Source organism: Meriones unguiculatus, chromosome 4 (genome assembly GCF_030254825.1).
Source record: "Meriones unguiculatus strain TT.TT164.6M chromosome 4, Bangor_MerUng_6.1, whole genome shotgun sequence".
NCBI classification, from domain to species: Eukaryota; Metazoa; Chordata; class Mammalia; order Rodentia; family Muridae; genus Meriones; species Meriones unguiculatus.
Window position 1 is genome coordinate 87,321,631 of NC_083352.1, and position 18,847 is coordinate 87,340,477.

The window sequence follows — 18,847 nt, forward strand, 5'->3', positions numbered from 1 at the left end:
AGGGAGCTCGGGCAGGTGTCTGCGCGCTCTGCGCTCCGCGGCTCGGCCCTCCTCGGAGCAGCCAATCGCGGGCGAGACGCCGGGCGCGCGCACGCTCCTCGGAGTTTAACGGTCGCGTGGGGCCAATCTCCCGCTCCCGACCTGGGCGGAGGCGAGGACAGGTAAGCGGTCGCGGCCTGCGGGGAGCTGCGTGCCGCGCGGGCTGAGGGCTGGACGGTCCCGTCAGGTGGGACCCGCCGGGCGCGTTGACGGGCCGAGGCGAGGGCCGACGGCCACCGCAGACCTGGCCGGAGCCTGCCCTCGCGTGCGGGTCCGCGCTTGCGTTCGCCTCGTCCGGGCTCGTGCCCTTGAGTGACACCAGCGTGGCCCAATCGGAGTGCGGCCTTCGCAGGAGGCGTGAGTGCTCCCCTCCCCCTCCGAGTAGTGGTACCCGAATTCCCTTTGGCAGTCGCGGCGGTGGTGAAGTGAGTGGCTTTCCATCATCGCTGCTGCCGCCTGTATCCTCTCGCCTCCGGCCTTGAACTGATGGCCGCTGCCTGCCAGCGACCAGGGGCCGGCTTCAACGCCCGAGGTCTCCCCGCAGGGAAGCCCAGTGAACTTTCAGCTTGTTAACGCAATTCCGCCACTCACTGCCGCCGACCCCAAAGTTGGAGGGCGAGGGGACAGAAGTCTCTTTTCTTCTTTTGCTGGAAATGATATTTATATAAAAAAAATGCCTTGTCCCTATATTCCTTCTCTGTCAAGTTTATTTCGGGTCTACAGCGGATTTCTCCCTTCTCACCCTTCGTGCGGGGAGAGGCGCCATTGAGTGCCTGGTGGTGTTTCCATCTGAATCTTCTGCATCCGGATTACCTCAGCGGAGGAGAACGGGGTGGGGCGGGGTGGGGTGGGGTGATGAGACTGTAGATCCACCTCTCTGGAGAATTTGTGGTCATTTGAATCCAGGTATTTTTTGTTGCCAGTTGGAAGAGGCAGCCCCTGCGTTTTCAATACCCCGTTTGTTATTGGTGATGGGCCAGACCCTGGGGTGGGGAAGTGGGGGAGGCAAAGCCCAGTTGGTTAGGTCTGGTTACCCTTGGCCTCTGTACCTGTCCTGAAGGAAATGGTTCTTTAACTTTAATGAACTGATTGTGTTCTTTAAGGCCTGGAAAGTGAGAAAGTTCTTCCGATGCAGCCTCTAAACTTCTCATTCTGTAAGCAGCATGCTTTTTTAGTTGTTGTTGTTCTTGTTTTTCTTTCCCCTGCTTTTTTTTTGTTGTTTGTTTCTTTTTCCCCCACTTAAAAAAAAATCAGTGGATTCTGGAAGGAGGAGACATGGTTGGGCTTATAACTGCAGGTTTATCTCGTATGTCCAGATTAGTAAAATTATAGTTAATTTGTCAGGAAATAAGTTTCTCTCTCAAGAAGCTATTGCAGATGCAAAGAGTACAAAAGGCTTTGAATTAAGAAATGTCTGTCCAACGATTTTTAACAGTTAAATAGCTCTCCCCCCACCCCACAAGACAGTGTTTATCCTTCTAGCCCTGGATGTCCTGAACTCGGAGATTTACCTACCTCTGCCTCCTGAGTGCTGGGATTAAAGGTGTGTGCCACCATTGCCTGACTAATTAAAAAGCTCTTAAACACCAATTTAAAGACTGTAGGTAAGCCCTGTTAGTGGCTTCATAAGTCAACAAGCACTTCTGCAAGGTAGGACTTATTAAATACGTGAAGCAGGCCTGGAAGCACTCCATTTATTACATAATAGGGTGCATTTAGAACCTTCATTATTAAACACAAAATTCTGAAATATTGCCTGTAGGAGATAATGGACTCTTACAAATTGCTTTAAAAAAAACATATGATTCCTATATGTAAGCTCCATCCTTTTGAAAATATATCATCTAGAGATCTTAGTTTAAAAAAAAAAAAAAGCTGAATTCAGGACTTTTCATCACCCTAAGATGAAAAGCAACTACACTGCAGTGACCTCCTTTCTCCCCTTCTCCTCAGTGCTTCAGACATAACAGTTTTCATTTTGCGCTGTGGGTTTGCTGATGCTAGATACTTCATGCAAATGGAGTCACAGAGTAATGGTCTTTTTTTTTTTTTAAACTTTATTTATTTAATGTATGTGAACACTGTTTTAATGCATACCAGAAGAGGAAATCAGATTCCATTGCAGATGGTTGTGAGCCACCATGTGGTTGCTGGGAATTGAGCTCAGACCTCTGGAAGAGCAGTCAGTGCTCTGAACTGCTGAGCCATCTCTCCAGCTATCTTTCCAGTGGTCTTTTTTTATGATTGTTTTTTAAACTTAGCTTGATGTTTTCTGTACTTCTTGTCATAGTGGGACTCATTGCTGCATCTCTTCTTGTAATAGTAATATTCCATCACATGGATGAATCATCTTACTTTGTCCCTTCATCTCCAGAGGCCTGTTGTGAATAATCTCACTATTCTTTTTACATTTTTAATTTAAATTATTTGTGGTTGTGTGTGTGTTCATGTACATTCCAGGTGCCACATGGAGGACAGAGGAGTTGGTTCTCAACTTCCTTGAGCTTAGGTGTTCAAGTTTGTCTGCCTGGCAAGTGCCTCTTAGACACTGAGCCCTAATATTGCTGTTCTTATTGTAGATGAATTTGAGAGGTTTCCAGAGATCGTGGATAAATTTAGTGGCCTTTTACAGTAGTTTTCCCCCATTCATTTTCAGACCCTTTGGAAGTGCAGCAGATTTCGAAGTGCTGAATGTCAGCTGCTGAGGATGCCTGTAGACGGTGAAGTGGCTGAAGAAGACTCGGAAGCCATCTCCTCCTCTAGGAAGAGCAACAGTGTTTCCAAATGACAGAGCTTAACAATTTTCGTATGATATGGAGGATTTTGATTTGGTGGAAACTTCACAAAAAACTTCACCTTCTTTAGAATCTGGTATCAAAAGTACTCCCCATTCTCTTGGGTTGAGCTTACATGCTAATAGGTAAGAATTGGTTTGATATTATTTTCATGTGTCAACAAACCAAAATAACTTTGTTTGCAGAGCTGACCAGTTGATCTAATCAGTGTCATAGTTGCTGATTTGCCTTAAAGAACAGAACAACTCACCTCTGATAAAGAACTGAGGTATATTCAATCAGTTATGACTAGTATCCATCCATCATTACTTGCTGAGAAATGTACTTCTGCATGGCAACACTGTAGAAAAGAACTTATTACTATGTAGCAAGTTCCAGGCCAGGCAGGGCTACATAGTAAGACAGTAGTCTCACAAAAACAAAAACCCCAAATTCATTTTTCTCATTGTACTGTGCGTTATGCTTTTTGTTTGTTTGGTTTTTTGAGACAGGGTTTCTCTGTGTAGCCTTGGCTGTCCTGAACTAACTTTGTAGACCAGGCTGGCCTCAAACTCTCAGCCATCTGCTTGCCTCTGCCTCCTGAGTGCTGGGATTACAGGCATGTGCCATCTCGCCTGGCTGCATTATGCTTTTTTATTTGGCAACTCTTTTTCTATCCTTTTTAAATTTATTTTTTAATTATTTTTTTTTAAATTTGTCAACTTATAAGCTTATTTTTAAAGTTTGGTGACCTAGACCGGGCTTGGTGGTGCATGCCTTTAATCCCAGCACTTGAAAATCAGAGGCAGGCGAATATTCGTTGAGTTTAAGGTCAGCCTTGTCTATAAATTGAGTGCAGGACAGCCATGACTACACAGAAAAACCCTGTCTCAAAAAACAAACAAACAAAATGACCTAAATTTATTTGTTTATTATTTATTTTGTGTGTTTATTTATTAGGTATGGTCTCTTATAGCTTAGGCTAGACTGACTCATAATGCAGCCAGGGATACCTGAGCTTTTTTTGATTCTCTGCCTCCTGATAATTGCCCAATTATTTCTCCTTTTGAAATTTTATTTTATTTTTTTTTTTAAGAGATATTCTCACTGTGTAGCTTAGGCTGTCTTCATATTCAAGGCATTCCTCCTTCCTAGTACTGGGATTACAAATGTGAGCTAGCTTACTCAGCTTCTTTCTACATTTTAAATTAATAAGCCATCTTTTATCCCAGCAATCAGGGAGGCAGAAGCAGGCTGATCGCTGTGAGTTTGAGGCCAGCCTGGTCTACAAAGCAAGTCCAGGACAGCCAAGGCTATACAGAGAAACCCTGTCTTGAAAAACCAAAAAAAAAAAAAACAAAAAACAAAAAAAACCCAAAAGAAAATTAATAGTATATTTTATATTGCAGAAGCATCTCACCAATCTGAAGTAGCAATTGAAAATGTATGTTTGTAACCAGACAAAGAAAAAAGACTATAAGTTGTAAATATGTTTGTAAATAGCCAACAAAATGTTTTATGTATTTAGTTATGGGTTGATTGATTTAGGGTATCTATGTCCCTGGCTGCCCTGATGAAAGCTCATTGTGTAGACTAGGCTGGTCTGTAATCTGTGGCAGTACTCTTGATACTACCTCCCAAACTGGGGATTATGTCTGGCTTTATGGAAACCGTGCCCCCGCAACACACACACACACACACACACATACACACACATACACACATATTTGACCGCATTTTCTTTTTTTGTTGTTGAGACAGGGTCTTTCTACATAGGCTTACCTGTCCTGGAACTCACGCTGTTGACCAGGCTGGCCTCTGACTCACAGACCTCCCTCTGCCTCTACGAGTGCTAGGATCCTACGGAAGGCTGTGTTAGTGCACTCAGCAGAGGGCCAGGTAGCTTTAAATGTAAAGAGTTTGAAGCAATTGTGTATTATAAATAAACTACTTTAAAACTTGTTCATTCTCTGCCTTGCTTGTGAGAAATTTGAAGCATTTAAGCTTGTATAATACCACCACGTGGAATGAGGTAGTGTGAGGGAAGAATTTAAAAGATGAGAAATGACCCAGAAGAAGTGTCTGCTGCAGTGCTCTAGCTTGACAGCTGAATACTGGCCCACACTTTACTTCTTGTCTCATTTGGTGCCCCTCTGAAATCCACTTCTAGAAGAAATTTCCTTTAGAGTAGGGTCCTTAAATTGCCTGGGGGATATAAGTGTGCTTTTCTCATGAAATTTATGCCATTGAATTTATATCTCTCTCCCTTGTGACTGACAGTTAATCCACCATGTTGAAACTGATTATTGCAACTCTGCAAAGTTCTTATGGACAACACTTATTTTAGAGAGCTTATATTCTTGCTCTTGAATTTTTATTCATTCTGGTCCAAATGTTATTTAGTATCTTCATTTTAGAGCGCGCGCGCGTGTGTGTGTATGTATGTGTTTAACTAAAGCAGGTCTACTCAATATATAAATAAAATGGCCAAGGGTCTGGGAATGTAGCTCTGTTGGCTGAGTGCTTGTCCAGCTTGTAGGAGGCCCTGGGCTTCATTTCTAGCATAAATCAGGCTTCATGGCTCATGACTGTAATTCCTGCACTTAGAGGGGAAAGGCAGAGAGAACAGAAGGCCACAGTCATCCTCTCCTACATAATGAGTTTTGGGGCCAGTCTGGCATCTATGAGGCTGATAGAAAAATAACATAAATTGCAAGAGAGATGGCTCAGTGGTTAAGAACACAGGCTGCACATCTGGAGGACCTGGGTTCAATTCCTAGCATCCATATAGTAGCTCACAACTGTCTGTAACTCCATTTTGAGGGGTCCGATACCCTCACACTGGTATACATTCAGGCAAAACACCAATGCACATAAAATAAAAAGTCATTAAAAAACTTTTGTTTTTTAAATGTCCTTTCAGCTACTACACAGACTTGATTGTCCTGAATTGTGCTTGGGGTGTTTATAAACAAATCTAAAATCACATAAAATAAAAAGTCATTAAAAAACTTTTGTTTTTTAAATGTCCTTTCAGCTACTACACAGACTTGATTGTCCTGAATTGTGCTTGGGGTGTTTATAAACAAATCTAAAATCGACCCACATTTGGAAAATAAGTCTTCTGGAAAGAATTAGTGTTCCATTACACACCACACAGGCCCAATAAATCCTGAATGTTGGCTGCTAATTGGCTTGGCAGAAGTTTGATTTAGAGGTAGTCCAGAGATAAGCACAAGCTTATCACACCAAATCAATCTGGTTACTAAGACTTGACTGTTCTGGGGAATGGAGAGAGAATCCTTAGAGCACAATGGAGGGCTGTTTAAAGTGGGCCAAATAATCCTCAGAAGAATTCAGAGAGGCTGGGATGACTCCTGTAGATTCTGCTGGGCTTTGGGGCGTTCCCCAGCGCTGGAAAAGGTCTCTCTGTGCCATTCATAAAGAAGTGAGTGTGTCCTGTGCTGCCTGACTCTGTGGTTAGATTTTCAAAGGAGGTGCCCTTTGGAGGATTAGGTGTCAGTGGTTGTGTGCTGCTCTGCTAGATCTTGCACTACTGAATTATTCAACACTTCAGTTGAATGAAGAAAACCATTGAATTATTTATGTTTCAACAGAAGTAGTCCCCACCTTAGTACAAATGGGGTATCCTCTTTCTCAGGGAAGACCGGACCACCAGTCATTCAAGGCACAGTCGAAGTCCTCACTGCTTTAACACAAGAATTGCAGAACAGTGGCCAGACTGACCCAGAACCTTGGAAGAACTGTGAGGTATCTCATTTTGGCTTATTTTGGGGGTCTTGAATTCTGTTTCAGTGGGGCTCTAACAAATTGTTAGAAATATATTTCCAGAAAAATGGTGATACTTAACTTGAGGGCTAAAGTGAGATAACTGAGTATATTAACCAGGTGTTGATACTGAAGGAAGAAGAAAAGGAAAACAGGGAATATCAGGGCTGCAGTAGGCAGACATTCCCATGAACTGACCTTTGCTCCCAGCACCCTCCGTTACAACTGTTACTAATTACAGTCTTCTGAGGTGCTCCTAGAGTTGTTCTTACTTTGAAAAACCTAACTCTACTTTGCTTAGAATATTTTAAATGTTCTGATTGTGTTCATCATGATGTGTTGAGCCGTCTGCTTGTCATGGCAGCAGTTTCTTCGGTGAAACTATGATGGAAATTGAATCTTTATGAACATCTCACAGGTATTATACAAGCCTTACTCTGATGGTTTTCCCCTTGAAGGTTTTCCCCTCCCTTTTGGGGTAACAAGATTGTTTCTTGTCATTCAAAAGGGCCTAGTCTACTTTGGTAAACACAAAACCTTATTCTGAGCCGGCAGAGCTGACAGTATTAGTTTGCCTCAGCTAGATCTTTTTAGCATTTTAGCACTTGAATTATTTATACAATAATAAGTTATAGGATAAAAATAATAAATATTTTCATTTTATCCATCTCTTTGCCAGGTAGTATACTAGACACTTTGTAGCACTCACTCTAATTAGCTCTTTTATAGCTTTTAAGACCTTTTTTTAAAACAATTATATATATATAGTATATTTATTTATTTTATGTGTATGAACACTCTTGTTTTCACGCACACCAGAAGAGGAAATCAGATTCCATTGTAGATGGTTGTGAGCCACCATGTGGTTGCTGGGAATTGAACTTTGGACCTCTAGAAGAGGAGTCAGTGCTCTTAACCTCTGAGCCATCTCTCTAGCCCCCTTAAGACCTCTTTTTATAGCTTTTTTTTTTTTTTAAGTAAAAGCAGTTCATATCATTCTGAAGTGAAATTCACAGATAAAATAACCTGTTTATACTAACTTTTAAAAATTAGTATAAGTGGTGGTCCATGCCTTTAATCTAGCACTTGGGAGGCAGAGGCAGGTGGATGGATCTCTGATCTACAGAGCAAATTCCAGGATAGGCAGTAAGACCATGTTTTTTTGGGGGGGAAGTATAGGTAATAGAATGGTTGCTTATTATTCACCTTGGCCTAACGTCAGTCTGCAGTGATGCATGCCTGCTAATGTGCTTGGACACACACATGCACACACACACCCCTACCTAAATGTCACATAAAGGAAGTGGAAGTTGCTTAGAGCAAAGAATATTATGATAATATGTGAGAGCCATATCCATATTCATGGTTCGTCTGTGAAGTTCTCAGGCATTTCTGCAGTTCATATATTCACTGGGAGGGTAGTAGCTACAACAGGGAATCTATTATTGATGCCCTGAAGACTGAGATGTAGAATAACATTATTTTCTAAGCTAGTGACCAGGTTCATTGTTGAAACAGACTTAAGTTTGTTTGGGGCAGTATGTACAAAACTGCATGAATTAGTTATTTTTCTACTGTAAAATGGACACAAGGCAAAAAAGAGAAATGCTTGGGATTTTGAGAGGAGGAGATAGTGAGTGTGGGATTGTGGGTTGGAAGGCCAGCAGTCATGTGAAAAGCTGGTGGGGAGAGAGAGAGTTCCAGGTAGAAGGCATGATGCTTCCAAAGCTGGGAGGTGGAAGGCAGTCCTATAGGCCCAAAGACTAAGAAGAGGTTGGTGGATGGTGAGCAAGCTGTAGAGAGGAGGAGTGAAGTTGAGGAATCAATGCGGAGCTGTATGGTGGAAGCCGAGAGGCTTTAGGCAGCAAAGCTGGTTTTGAGCATGGCTCCTCATCAGCACTGTGTGCCACTTCACTGCTCTTGTTCCATCTATTGCTCACACTTAAGATGGGACTTATCCTTCTGGGGACTGTGAGCCCCTCCCTGTCTTGCTTTGTGTCTCTAAGGAAGTGCTTACTGCTTTTAGTAGTCAGGAGCAATCATGACCTAAATGTGGGCTCTGAAGTGAAGAGCCAGTTCCATGGGACTCCAGAGAATCAGCTTTCTATTCTTTGTACTTTGAGCTTTGCAGGTTGGAACACTTTAGTGAAAGTGAAACTGTTTTACTAATTTATTTCTATTTTAGAATATGAGATTCTTCTGGGTACATTTCTGTACTTAAATTATTAGCTTTTATGAGGGGAAAGGATGAGGAACTGAAGATGAATGTAGAGGCTGGGGAGGCAGCTTAGGTAATAAAGTTCATGCCACATAAGCATGAGAGCCTCCCTTTGATCCCTAGCACTCACATAAAAAGCTGGGTAGGGTCGTGGTTCTTGTAGTCCCAGTGCTGTAAGGTAGAGCTGGGACTCCTGGGTTAGCTAGTTTTGCATAATTGACAAGTCTCAAGTCCCAGTGAGAGACCCTGTGTCAAAAAACAAGGTGGGCTGCTGGGCGGTGGTGATGCACACCTTTAATCTCAGCACTAGGAAAACAGAAGCGGGTGGAGTTGTGAGTTGGAGACCAGCTTGGTCTACAGAGCAAGTTCCAGGACAGCCAGAGCTATACAGAGAAACCCTGTCTTGAAAAACTAACCAACCAACCAAACAAACAAACAAACACAAAAAAACCCAAAAAAAACCGCCCAAAACAAAACAACAACAAAAAAACCAAGGTGGGTGGCCCCTGAGGAAGGACATCTGAGATTTACCTCTGTCTGGTCTCTATACATGTGCAAGCATGCATGAGGGCATACACATATATATACACATATGCACACGCGTAGAGTGCAGCTGTCAGGTCTTTTGTCTCTATGTATAGTCCAGGTTGGTTTTAAGATCCCTCTGCCTCAGCTCGCTGAGTCCTGGGACTGTAGGTATGTGCTATTGTGCCTGGTACTATCTAGTACTTCATTAGTCAGACATAAAAGCCTGTGAGATGGCCCGGCAGGTAAGAATGCTTGCTGATGACCTGAGTTCACCCCTGGCACCACATTGGGAGGAAAGTATTGCCTTCTACAAGTTGCCTTCACATGTTCATCTTGGTGTGTGTGATCAAATAAATTCCTAAAAGCATATAGCAACTGCTGGAGAGATGGCTCATTGGTTAAGAGCAGAGGCTGCTTTCCCGAGGACCGATGTTCTGTCCAACCCACATGGCTGCTCATTACCTGGAACTCGAGTTCCGCAGGATCTGGTGCCCTCTGGCCTCTGCGTCTGGCCTCTGCGTACCAGGCAACAACAGAAGACACTTTAAGATTCCACTTGAAAAATACGACATACTTGCAGATTTGCCTAGATTTCAGGTTACATTGAAAAAGATTCTTTAACCTCTGCTTATGTAGTGTTGCACTAAATGTGTATTTTGAGCTATTTAAATTGGCCTATAAATTTTGCATTAAAAGAGTGGTTTTTATGGTTGGAAGCTTATCACTGTGGAGAGGTGGCTGTTCTTCCAGAGGTCCTGAGTTCAATTCCCAGCAACCACATGGTGGCTTACCACCGTCTATGTTGAGATCTGGTGCCCTCTTCTGGCGTGCATGCAGGTGTACATGCAGTAGAACATTGTATACATTATAAATAATCTTTAAAAAAGAAAAAAAAGGGGTGGTTTCACTAGGCTTGATGCCTGTAATCCCAGAGCTTGGAAGGCTAAGGCTGGAGGATTGCTTTGGGTTTGAGCCCAGCCTGGGCTGCATAGTAGGTTTCAGGCCAGTCTGGGCTATAGAGTGAGACCCTGTCTGAAAATAAATCAGACAGAGAAGGGCGGTGTTTCTCACAGGAACATTTTTCTTGTAACATTTTAGGTTAAAGTTACGTTCAATGAAGATTCTTTATAATTTTAGGCCAGGTGGTTGCAGCTGCTCAGGGTAGTTGAACGACAGTGCCAGGAGCAGATTGTCACCCAGCAGGAGCGGTTCCACAGGCAGATCCAGGTGAGCCTCCCTAACGGTGATGGTTTTTAAGAGTGAGATTTTTTGACAAAACTTTGTGCATTATTTTGCTTATGAAGACAAGGTATTACTTTTAGAGTCACAGCATATTTTGAAACATGGCCTTTTTTTAACATTTAAAAAAATGTTTAATGTCCTTTTTTTTTAACCCTTTTTGTTTTCAGCGAATACAGGAGGAGATAAGGAAGCTAGTAAAACTACAGATCAGCAATGTTTCCTGGCCTTCATGCAGCAGCAGTTCTGTGAGTGAACAGGTGTCCTCAGAAAGCCAAATGGGCTTCTTCTCTGAAAACAGTGAGAGAAATGAGTCTGTTATCAGTTACCCAGAGTCTAAGGAACCTGAGACACAGCCAGAATCATCCGCATGTCACCCAGACTGCAATGTGGACAGCAGCTCAGTGAGTAGTGGCTACGGCACCTTCTGTATCCTGGACATGAACACTCACGGGGCTGAGGAGTCCACGGAACCCTTGGAGTCTGAGGCGGCTTCTCAGGGGCAACACGAAGCCCCTGGGGTGCAGGCACAGGCCCCTGTAGGTGGCATAGCTGCCATTAACTTTTTCACACACACCCCTGAAGAGCTTTGTGCATCCCTGAAGGAAGATGTCTCCACTTTTCCTGGTGAATTTGAACATAATTTTCTTGGTGAAAACAAAATTTCTGAAGTATACAGTGGAAAAGCAAATAGGTAAGTAGAATTTGAAGGGTTTTACTGATTTATTTAGTCAGTTATTTGTTAAAAATATATGAAATTTAATATCTCAGAGAGATAAGCTTGGTGGTAGAATTGAATCAACTTTACTTGTATAACCATGTTCTTTTAGTATAATATTCCTGCAATTTTAGAAAGCTTTTGAAATTATAACAAGAAAAGAATTCAATCTATGACGATAGAATTCTACTAGGGTTTATTATGGTAATGAGCATGAGAGACCTCTATCTTAAACTGGGTGAGAGTCAAATAGGTGTGTTCACTTGTAAAAGTCCATCTGGTTATGTGCTTATAATTTGTACAGTTCTGTGACTATCAATTAAAAGTTTAAAAATTATAGCCCAACAATATAATGGAGTTTTAAAATATCTTCTTTTTTTTTTTTTTTTAAAGATTTATTTATTATGTATAGAATGTTGTGTTTGCATATACATCTGCACACCAGAAGAGGGCACCAGATTTCATTTTAGACGGTTGCGAACCACCATGTGGTTGCTGGGAATTGAACTCATGACCTCTGCAAGAGCAGCCAGTGCTCTTAACCTCTGAGCCATCTCTCCAGCCCCTAAAATATCTTCTTAAACTACATAGTATATAAAGCCAGGGAAGAAATAACAATTCCCACTATTATGTAATATTAAAAAATACACTGTATGTAAAACATAACAGTCCCAATGGCTACCAGGAAAACTGGAATAAAAGCATTACTATAGCAATATTTGTTATAATAATAGCAGTAGTGTCCAGATGAGAGTTGTGGGTTTGGTGTAGGCTTTACTCATTTATTAATGACATTTAGAATATGGTAATGTTCTTTTTATTTGGTCCACAGTAGAAAGAGATTGTTTGGACATAAATCAGTTTTACCTGTAAAATCTGATGATGTGTTGCATGTGGACTGAAATAAACAAGCTTTGTGTACGGATGACTCCTGACTCTTCCCATGCGCAGGGCTTTAAGACTGTTAATGTGGGGCTGGAAAGGGCTCAGCTGCTCTTTTAGAGGACCTGAGTTCTGCTCCCAGCATCCACATGGTGACTGTGGCTCCAGTTGGTACAGCACCTTCTTCTGCCCTCCTGGGCACTGTGCGTGTGTAGTGCACATACGAGCATGCAGGCAGAACACCCACATACAAAAAGATAGACGTAAAAACTGACTTCCAGGGCTGGGCATGGGGGCGCCCAGTTTTAATCCCAGCGCTCAGGAGGCAGAGGCAAGCGTCCCAGAAACAAAACAAAATTAAAAAACAAAACAAAACATCCCCAAATAAAACACAACAAATCTTGTGAAATTTTGTGGTTTACCCCAAGTTTTCAGTTTTTACATCTGAAATGTGTTACAGAAGCTAGGTAGTGCATGCCTTTAAGCCCAGAGGTAGGTGGATCTTCGTGAGTTCAAGGCCAGCCTGGTTTATATAGCAAGTTTTAGGATAAACAGGACTATATAACAGAGAGACCATGTCTCAGAAAACAAACAAAAACAGAAAAAAGAAAGGAGAATTGGGGCCAGTGGGATGTCCCTGGGTAAAGGTGCTTGCCATGCAAATTTTGATGACCTGAGTTCTATCTCAAGGGCCCATGGTGGGAGGAGAGAACTAACTCCACAGAATTGATCTCTGACCTCTCTGCCTACACTGTGACACACATACATCATGTATGTTCACATAGTAAATAAATAAATACATAAGTGAATGAATAAATACAAAATTAACAAAGAGAAATCTGCAGCTGAAAAGGTGATTCAGTGTTTAAGAGTGCTTGCTGCTGTTCAGAGGACCTGGGTTGGACCTGGCACCCGCACCGTGGCTCAGAATGGCCTGTAACTTCAAGTGCGGAGTACCAATACTCCCTTCTAGCCTCCGCAGGCACCAGGCATGCATGTGGTACACCTACATCTATGTAGGCAAAACATTGACACACATAAAAATAAATCTTTTTATCTTTTTATTTGATGTGCATTGGTGTTTTATCTACATGTATCTCTTTGTGAGGGTGTCAGATCACCTGGAGCTAAGAGTTACAGAGTTGTGAGCTGCCTTGTGGGTGCTGGGACTTGAACTCTGGTCCTCTGGAAGAGCAGTCTGTGCTCTTAATTGCTAACCCATCTCTCTAGCCCCACTAAAAATGAATCTTTAAAAAAAGAGGTTTTAGGAGAATCAGTAAAACACTGTTTTTGATTTTGAGACAGGCCTCTCTCTATAGCCCTGGCTGTCCCAGGACATGCTGTATAGACTAGTTTGGCCTCCAGTCTCCAGAGATCTGCTGCCGCCTCTGTCTTCCTAGTGCTGGGTTCAAGGCATGCACCACTGCACCTGCCCATTTTTACCAGTAGAAAAGCAGAACACTGCCCACTGGGGCACGAGGTCCTATGCTGACTCTTACATATAAAAGGTGGCTTTTAAAGAAATTAATTTTATTTTTCTCTTTTTAAGTATTAAGTCTGTAACATCATGGGCACAAAAGCTAAAGCAGAACCAGCCCAAGCAAGCACATACAGAAGATGGCTGCTCAAGACCTAAGCCAGGGAACGAGCCAAACCGGAAGCCTCCAGTTGAAACAGTAGGTGATAAGGGGCTCTTCTGGCATGTCTTGGGTCCTGGTGGTTACACTGGCATTGTTGTGGTTTTGCTCATTTGTTTCTTTACAAATCTTTTTTTTCTTTAAGGCTTACTTAATTTCATGTGTTCAGTTGCATGCGTGTATGTGCACTGTATGCATGCAATGCCCCTGGAGGCCAGAAGAGGGCATCAGATTCTGTGGCGTTAGTGTTTGTGGGCTACCATGTAATTGTCTGACGTGTCCATGAGCCCCTGGATCTGTTCCCCCGCACTGCAAAGCAAACCTTCAAATAGTGTGCATTACTAGTACATAGCAGCTGGGTGTGGTGGCGCGCACCTCTAATCCTAGCACGTGGTGGAGGCAGAGGCAGGCTGTTCTACAAAGGGGAGTCCAGGATAGAGAGACCCTGTCTCAATCCCCCCACAAAAACAAAAAAATAAAAAGAGAGTCTACTAGTCATTGCAGCAAGTAATACTGTATGTACTGAGCACTTTCTTAAGATCGTTGAAATGTGGATAATTCTGATTTTATCATTTGAATTGTAATTTAGTAATAGTTTTTTTTTTCCTTGTAGCTGGATTTGCCAGTATAGACTGCCTCTTCCTCTTCCTCCCAACCTCCTGAGTAGCAGAGAGTGCAGTAAAATGCCATCATGTTCTGCAAGATTAACCCTTTACATTCAGCCTGGAGCTTTCTGTTCACAAAGGGTCATAGATACAAAGTTTCAGAATGTGTGTGTTGCTGCCATGGCCTAAACTGTAAAGGGACAGCACTGCTTAGTGTCATCCATGGATGTTCCAAGGTCAGGTCTTTGTACGCCGAGAGGGTCAGTTCCTTTAGAAATGGGCTGTGTCCTGATCATTCTGAGCATTGTCTTGCCATTATCCTAGGACAGAAATGGAATAAAAAAGTCATAAGAGTCCCTCAGTCTTTACATTTTTATCTATGCATTCATTTACTTTTTACCTTGTTGGGTGTGGATGTGCACATTAAGCCCGTAGGTGGCAGTCAGCGGACAACGTATGAGAGCCAGGGGCTAGAGTTTGAACTCAGGCTGTCAGGCGAGCTAGTGAGTACCTGTGTCCTCCGAGCATCTCACTGTCCTTTCCCTCAGCCTTTTAAAATTTTTATCTGTCTGTCTGTCTTGTCGGTCTATCTATGTAGCTGTCTGTCTGTTTGAGGCAGGGTCTCTCTACATAGACCTGGCTGGCTGGAACTTACTATGTAGACCAGGCTGGTCTGGAACTCACAGTGATCTGCCTGCCTCTGGTTTTGAATTCTGGGATTAAAGATGCATGCCGCCATGCCTGTATTTTCTCAGACTTTTAAAGGAACTGCTTATTTCCCTTTTAGTAGTAAACTCCCCCTCCCCCCTTTTGAGGCAGACTCTAGCACTGTAGCCCAGGTAGCGTTAAACTCACGTTAATCTTCCTTCCTCAGTGTCTCAGGTATGGAGGTCGTTAGGGGTGAGGCACTGTTTGCACCTTTCTCTTTCAGCTTCTACTGTGTGGGCTTCCTAATGCCACAGGTCATAGAACTGTCCGGGTTGGTTGAGGGGAAGGAGGTGAAGCTGAATGAGGCCCTGTGAACTGCAGATGCTTCTGAAGCAGAGGAGTCTGTCAGTGCTCTTGCTGTAGTTGGAGTCTGGAGAGTGCTCTGGCTCTCTTATTTTGAACTACTTCACCATTAATAGTGGGATATCATTTTTTGGAACAGTAGTCTGAACTTATTTGGAGACTGGGGTAGAAAATTGCTCTTTTTTTTTTTTTTGTAGTTGTGTGGCATAAAGGGAGAATGTTCTCTTAAATAATAGTCTCTTCTGTCTTGTAAAACTTAACACTTACACACCATCTCACTTTTCACCTCCAGAGACAGGGTCTCCCACACAGAGACCTCCAACTTGTGATCCTCCTACTTCTCCGTTCTGAGTGCTAGGGTTACGTGGGCACATAGCTCGGTACCACACCCACCCTCCTTTTTGTTTGTGGACATGCTGAGTGCATGTCTACTGCCACGTGGATAGCAGTCTTCAGCCCTGAGACTTTTCTGCTTCTGCTTCTGGCTTGTGGTTTTACTCCTGGTCAGTGGGTTCTTCTAGACACCTCTGGCTGTGGCTCACTCTGTATTTGATGTTGTCTTGCAGTTCCCAAACTTTGCCACACGTTGGAGTCACCTGAGATTTCAAAGTGGACTCATCCTGGCTCTTGTGCTAGGTGTTCTGACTAATGGCAGGGTGGGCTTGCCTGTTGAGGCATGTTATGTTTGTGGACATTGTTCTGTGAGGGCCTCTATAAAGTCCCTGGGTGGGTTGGTTGTGTGGTATGTCTGGAACAGCAGGTTTTGCCTGGCTGTCTCCATCAGTTCAGTGAACAGTCAGGCTAGTAGCCACTACCCTCACACTGCTGACCATGCCCTTTGCAGCTAATCTACCCTCGACCCCCAGCAGGGCATCAGGGAAGCCAAAGTAGGGGTGAGCTCAAAGGAGTGATTTCTTCTATCATCTAGGCAAGGTTAATTGTTCCTCAATTAAATCATTTGGGAAAATCAAGTTTCTTTGGTGTCATTGAACTTAAAGTGTTTTTTTTTTTATTTGTTTGTTTTTTGTTTTTTTGGTTTTTTTTTTGAGACAAGGTTTCTCTGTGTAGCCTTCGCTGTCCTGGACTCGATTTGCAGACCAGGCTGTCCTTGAACTCAGAGATCCACTGCCTCTGCCTCCCAAGTGCTGGGATTACAGGCGTGCACTACCATTCCCAGCTACTTTAAGTGATAGTGAGGTGATCCAGGCTTGTGGGAACGGCGTGCCTGATATATTTCTTTGTTGGAGAATTCTGAATTCACAGAAGTTGGAAACTTTTTAGTGAGCCATTGTTCCCATTGTTTTTAGTTTTATTCCACAAAGGGGACTACTTATCAAAATTCTCCTCTGATGAGCTTTTTCTTTTGCACAATGCTGGTTTACCCTGGGAAATAGTTACTTTGCGGTCCATCTTGACTTTGTGCATTGTGTGGCAAAAGCACTTTCCAGGGCTAAGTTGTTCTTTGTTTCCATCTCATGGGCCAAACGACTAAGCTCCTCATCAGTGTGTTTTTGCGCTGGGCTCAGGCCAGCATCTTTGGCTAAGAGGGCTTACGTTTGGAAGGCCTTTGTTGAATCATGTTTTTACTTTCAAGTGGACCTTTTCTTTAGTGGGCAGCCTTTTAGAGTGGGGAGGTGGGCTTGTGGGTTTGCCCAGAAGCTTGCAGCCAGCAGTTGTGTATGGCAGTATTCTAGTACGCAGTGTGTTTTCTCCTGCCCTGAGGCTTGATCCTCAGAAGCAGGGTGAGGTGTGAGTGTTTTACGTGGGAGTATTTGACTTGGTCTTCGGTAGTCACTTTCCCAGACTGAAACAGTCAAGAGGTCTAGGAAACAAATGGTGACTTAGGAATTTGTGTCTCGACAGAAAGAGGTGGAGTGGTACCCTCTGTGGCAGACTCATGAGTAGCTTGTTCCTTCTAATAAAGTACTGCCCAGGTATTCTTACTTCTGGAGGATGGAAGAGGAGGAGCACCTAGAAGAAGTCAATGAAAGCCAGGTGGTGATGACATGCGCCTTTAATCCCAGCACTCAGGAGGCAGAGGCAGGGGGATCTCTGTGGCCACCCTGGTGTATAGAGCAAGTTCTAGGACAGCCAGTGCTAACACAGAGAAACACTTGTCTTGAAAAAAAAAAAAAAAGAAGAAGGAAGAAAATGAATGAGGAAGAAGAAGGGAGGAGGAAGAGGAGGTTGTTCCTGTCGCACATCTCTGTTTGACACAGCTTTTCTTTTCTTTGTAGTGATGAGCAAGAAACCTAGCAAAGGCCCTTTTGCAGCAAACATTCCACTGTGGTTTGCCCATTCCTGGAAAATAGTTTTGTGTGTGACAGTGTTAGAGATACTATGAGGAATGTTTTTGTTTCTTAAAAAAGATTTTTTAAGGAGGCTGGGGAGATGGCTCAGAGGTTAAGAGCACTGGCTGCTCCTCCAGAGGACCTGGGTTCAATTCCCAGCACCCACATGGTGGCTCCCAACCATCTATAGTGAGATCAGATGTACATGCAGGAAAAACACTGTATACATAATAAACAAATCTTTAAAAAAAAAAGATTTTTTTAAGATTCCTGTGTGTGTGTGCGTGTGTGTGTGTGTGTGTGCACATGTGTGTGCACAGGCGTGCCTGTAGGCACCTACAGAGCTCAGAAGATGGCACTGAATCCCCTGCAGCTGGAGGAGTTACAGATGGTTGTGAGCCATCTGATGGGAGTGAGGGCTGTGAACTGAACTAGGGTCCTTTGCAAAAGAAGTACATGCTCTTACCCTTCAACCACTGGGCTATCAACACTTTGTTTTGTTTTTAATCAGAATGAACAAGAAGCACTTTTAGCCTTTGCTGGGACTAGCGGCCTTGCTGTATATGTGAAGTCATGGGCTGAGAACCTGATGGTATACACATGTAATCCCAACACTTAGGAATAGAGGGCAGCGTGGTCAGGAACCCAAAGCCAGCCTGGACTGCACAGTGAACTCCAGACCAGCTTGGGCTATAGCAAGACTCTAAAAAACCAAGGGTTGAGGGCTGGAGAGACGGCTCAGTGGTTAAGAACAACACCAACTGTTCTTCCAGAGGATTTGGGGTCAAGTCCCAGCTCCCATATGGTGGTTTACAGCCTTCTGTAAACTCTCGTCTCAGCTAACCTGACACCATCTTCTGGTCTCCATAGGCACCAAGCACACAAGTGGTGCGCAGGTATACATGCAGACAAAACACCCATGCACATGATGATGGTGATGAGAAAAACATCAAAACCCAGAACCAAGCGCTGGGCAATGTAGCTTTTATGGTAAAGTTTTTTTTTTTTTTAAATTATTTATTATGTATACATGGTTCTACCTGCATGTCAGAAGAGGTTGTGAGCCACCATGTGGGTGCTGAGAATTGAACTCAGGACCTCTGGAAGAACAGCCAG

General features: G+C 43.3%; 1 protein-coding gene across 6 annotated transcripts in view; it reads left to right on the top strand.

The window, feature by feature from the left end:
• Positions 1–7: 7 nt before the first annotated feature.
• Mphosph9 (M-phase phosphoprotein 9) overlaps positions 8–18,847 on the top strand; it is a 66,803-nt gene continuing 47,963 nt past the window's right edge. For 4 of the 6 annotated variants that reach the window (XR_009591481.1, XM_021652756.2, XM_021652761.2 and 1 more), the window contains exons 1-6: positions 8–161; positions 2,696–2,959; positions 6,431–6,584; positions 10,486–10,575; positions 10,758–11,281; positions 13,737–13,863. Coding sequence is in view for 5 of the 6 variants with exons in the window: in XM_021652756.2 (XP_021508431.1) it covers positions 2,853–2,959; positions 6,431–6,584; positions 10,486–10,575; positions 10,758–11,281; positions 13,737–13,863 (1,002 nt within the window). In the remaining variant the exon portion in view is untranslated. Of the gene's footprint in view, positions 162–261; positions 397–2,695; positions 2,960–6,430; positions 6,585–10,485; positions 10,576–10,757; positions 11,282–13,736; positions 13,864–18,847 lie in introns of those variants that run through there. The other 2 variants (XM_060382350.1, XM_060382349.1) reach the window with 2 other exon arrangements.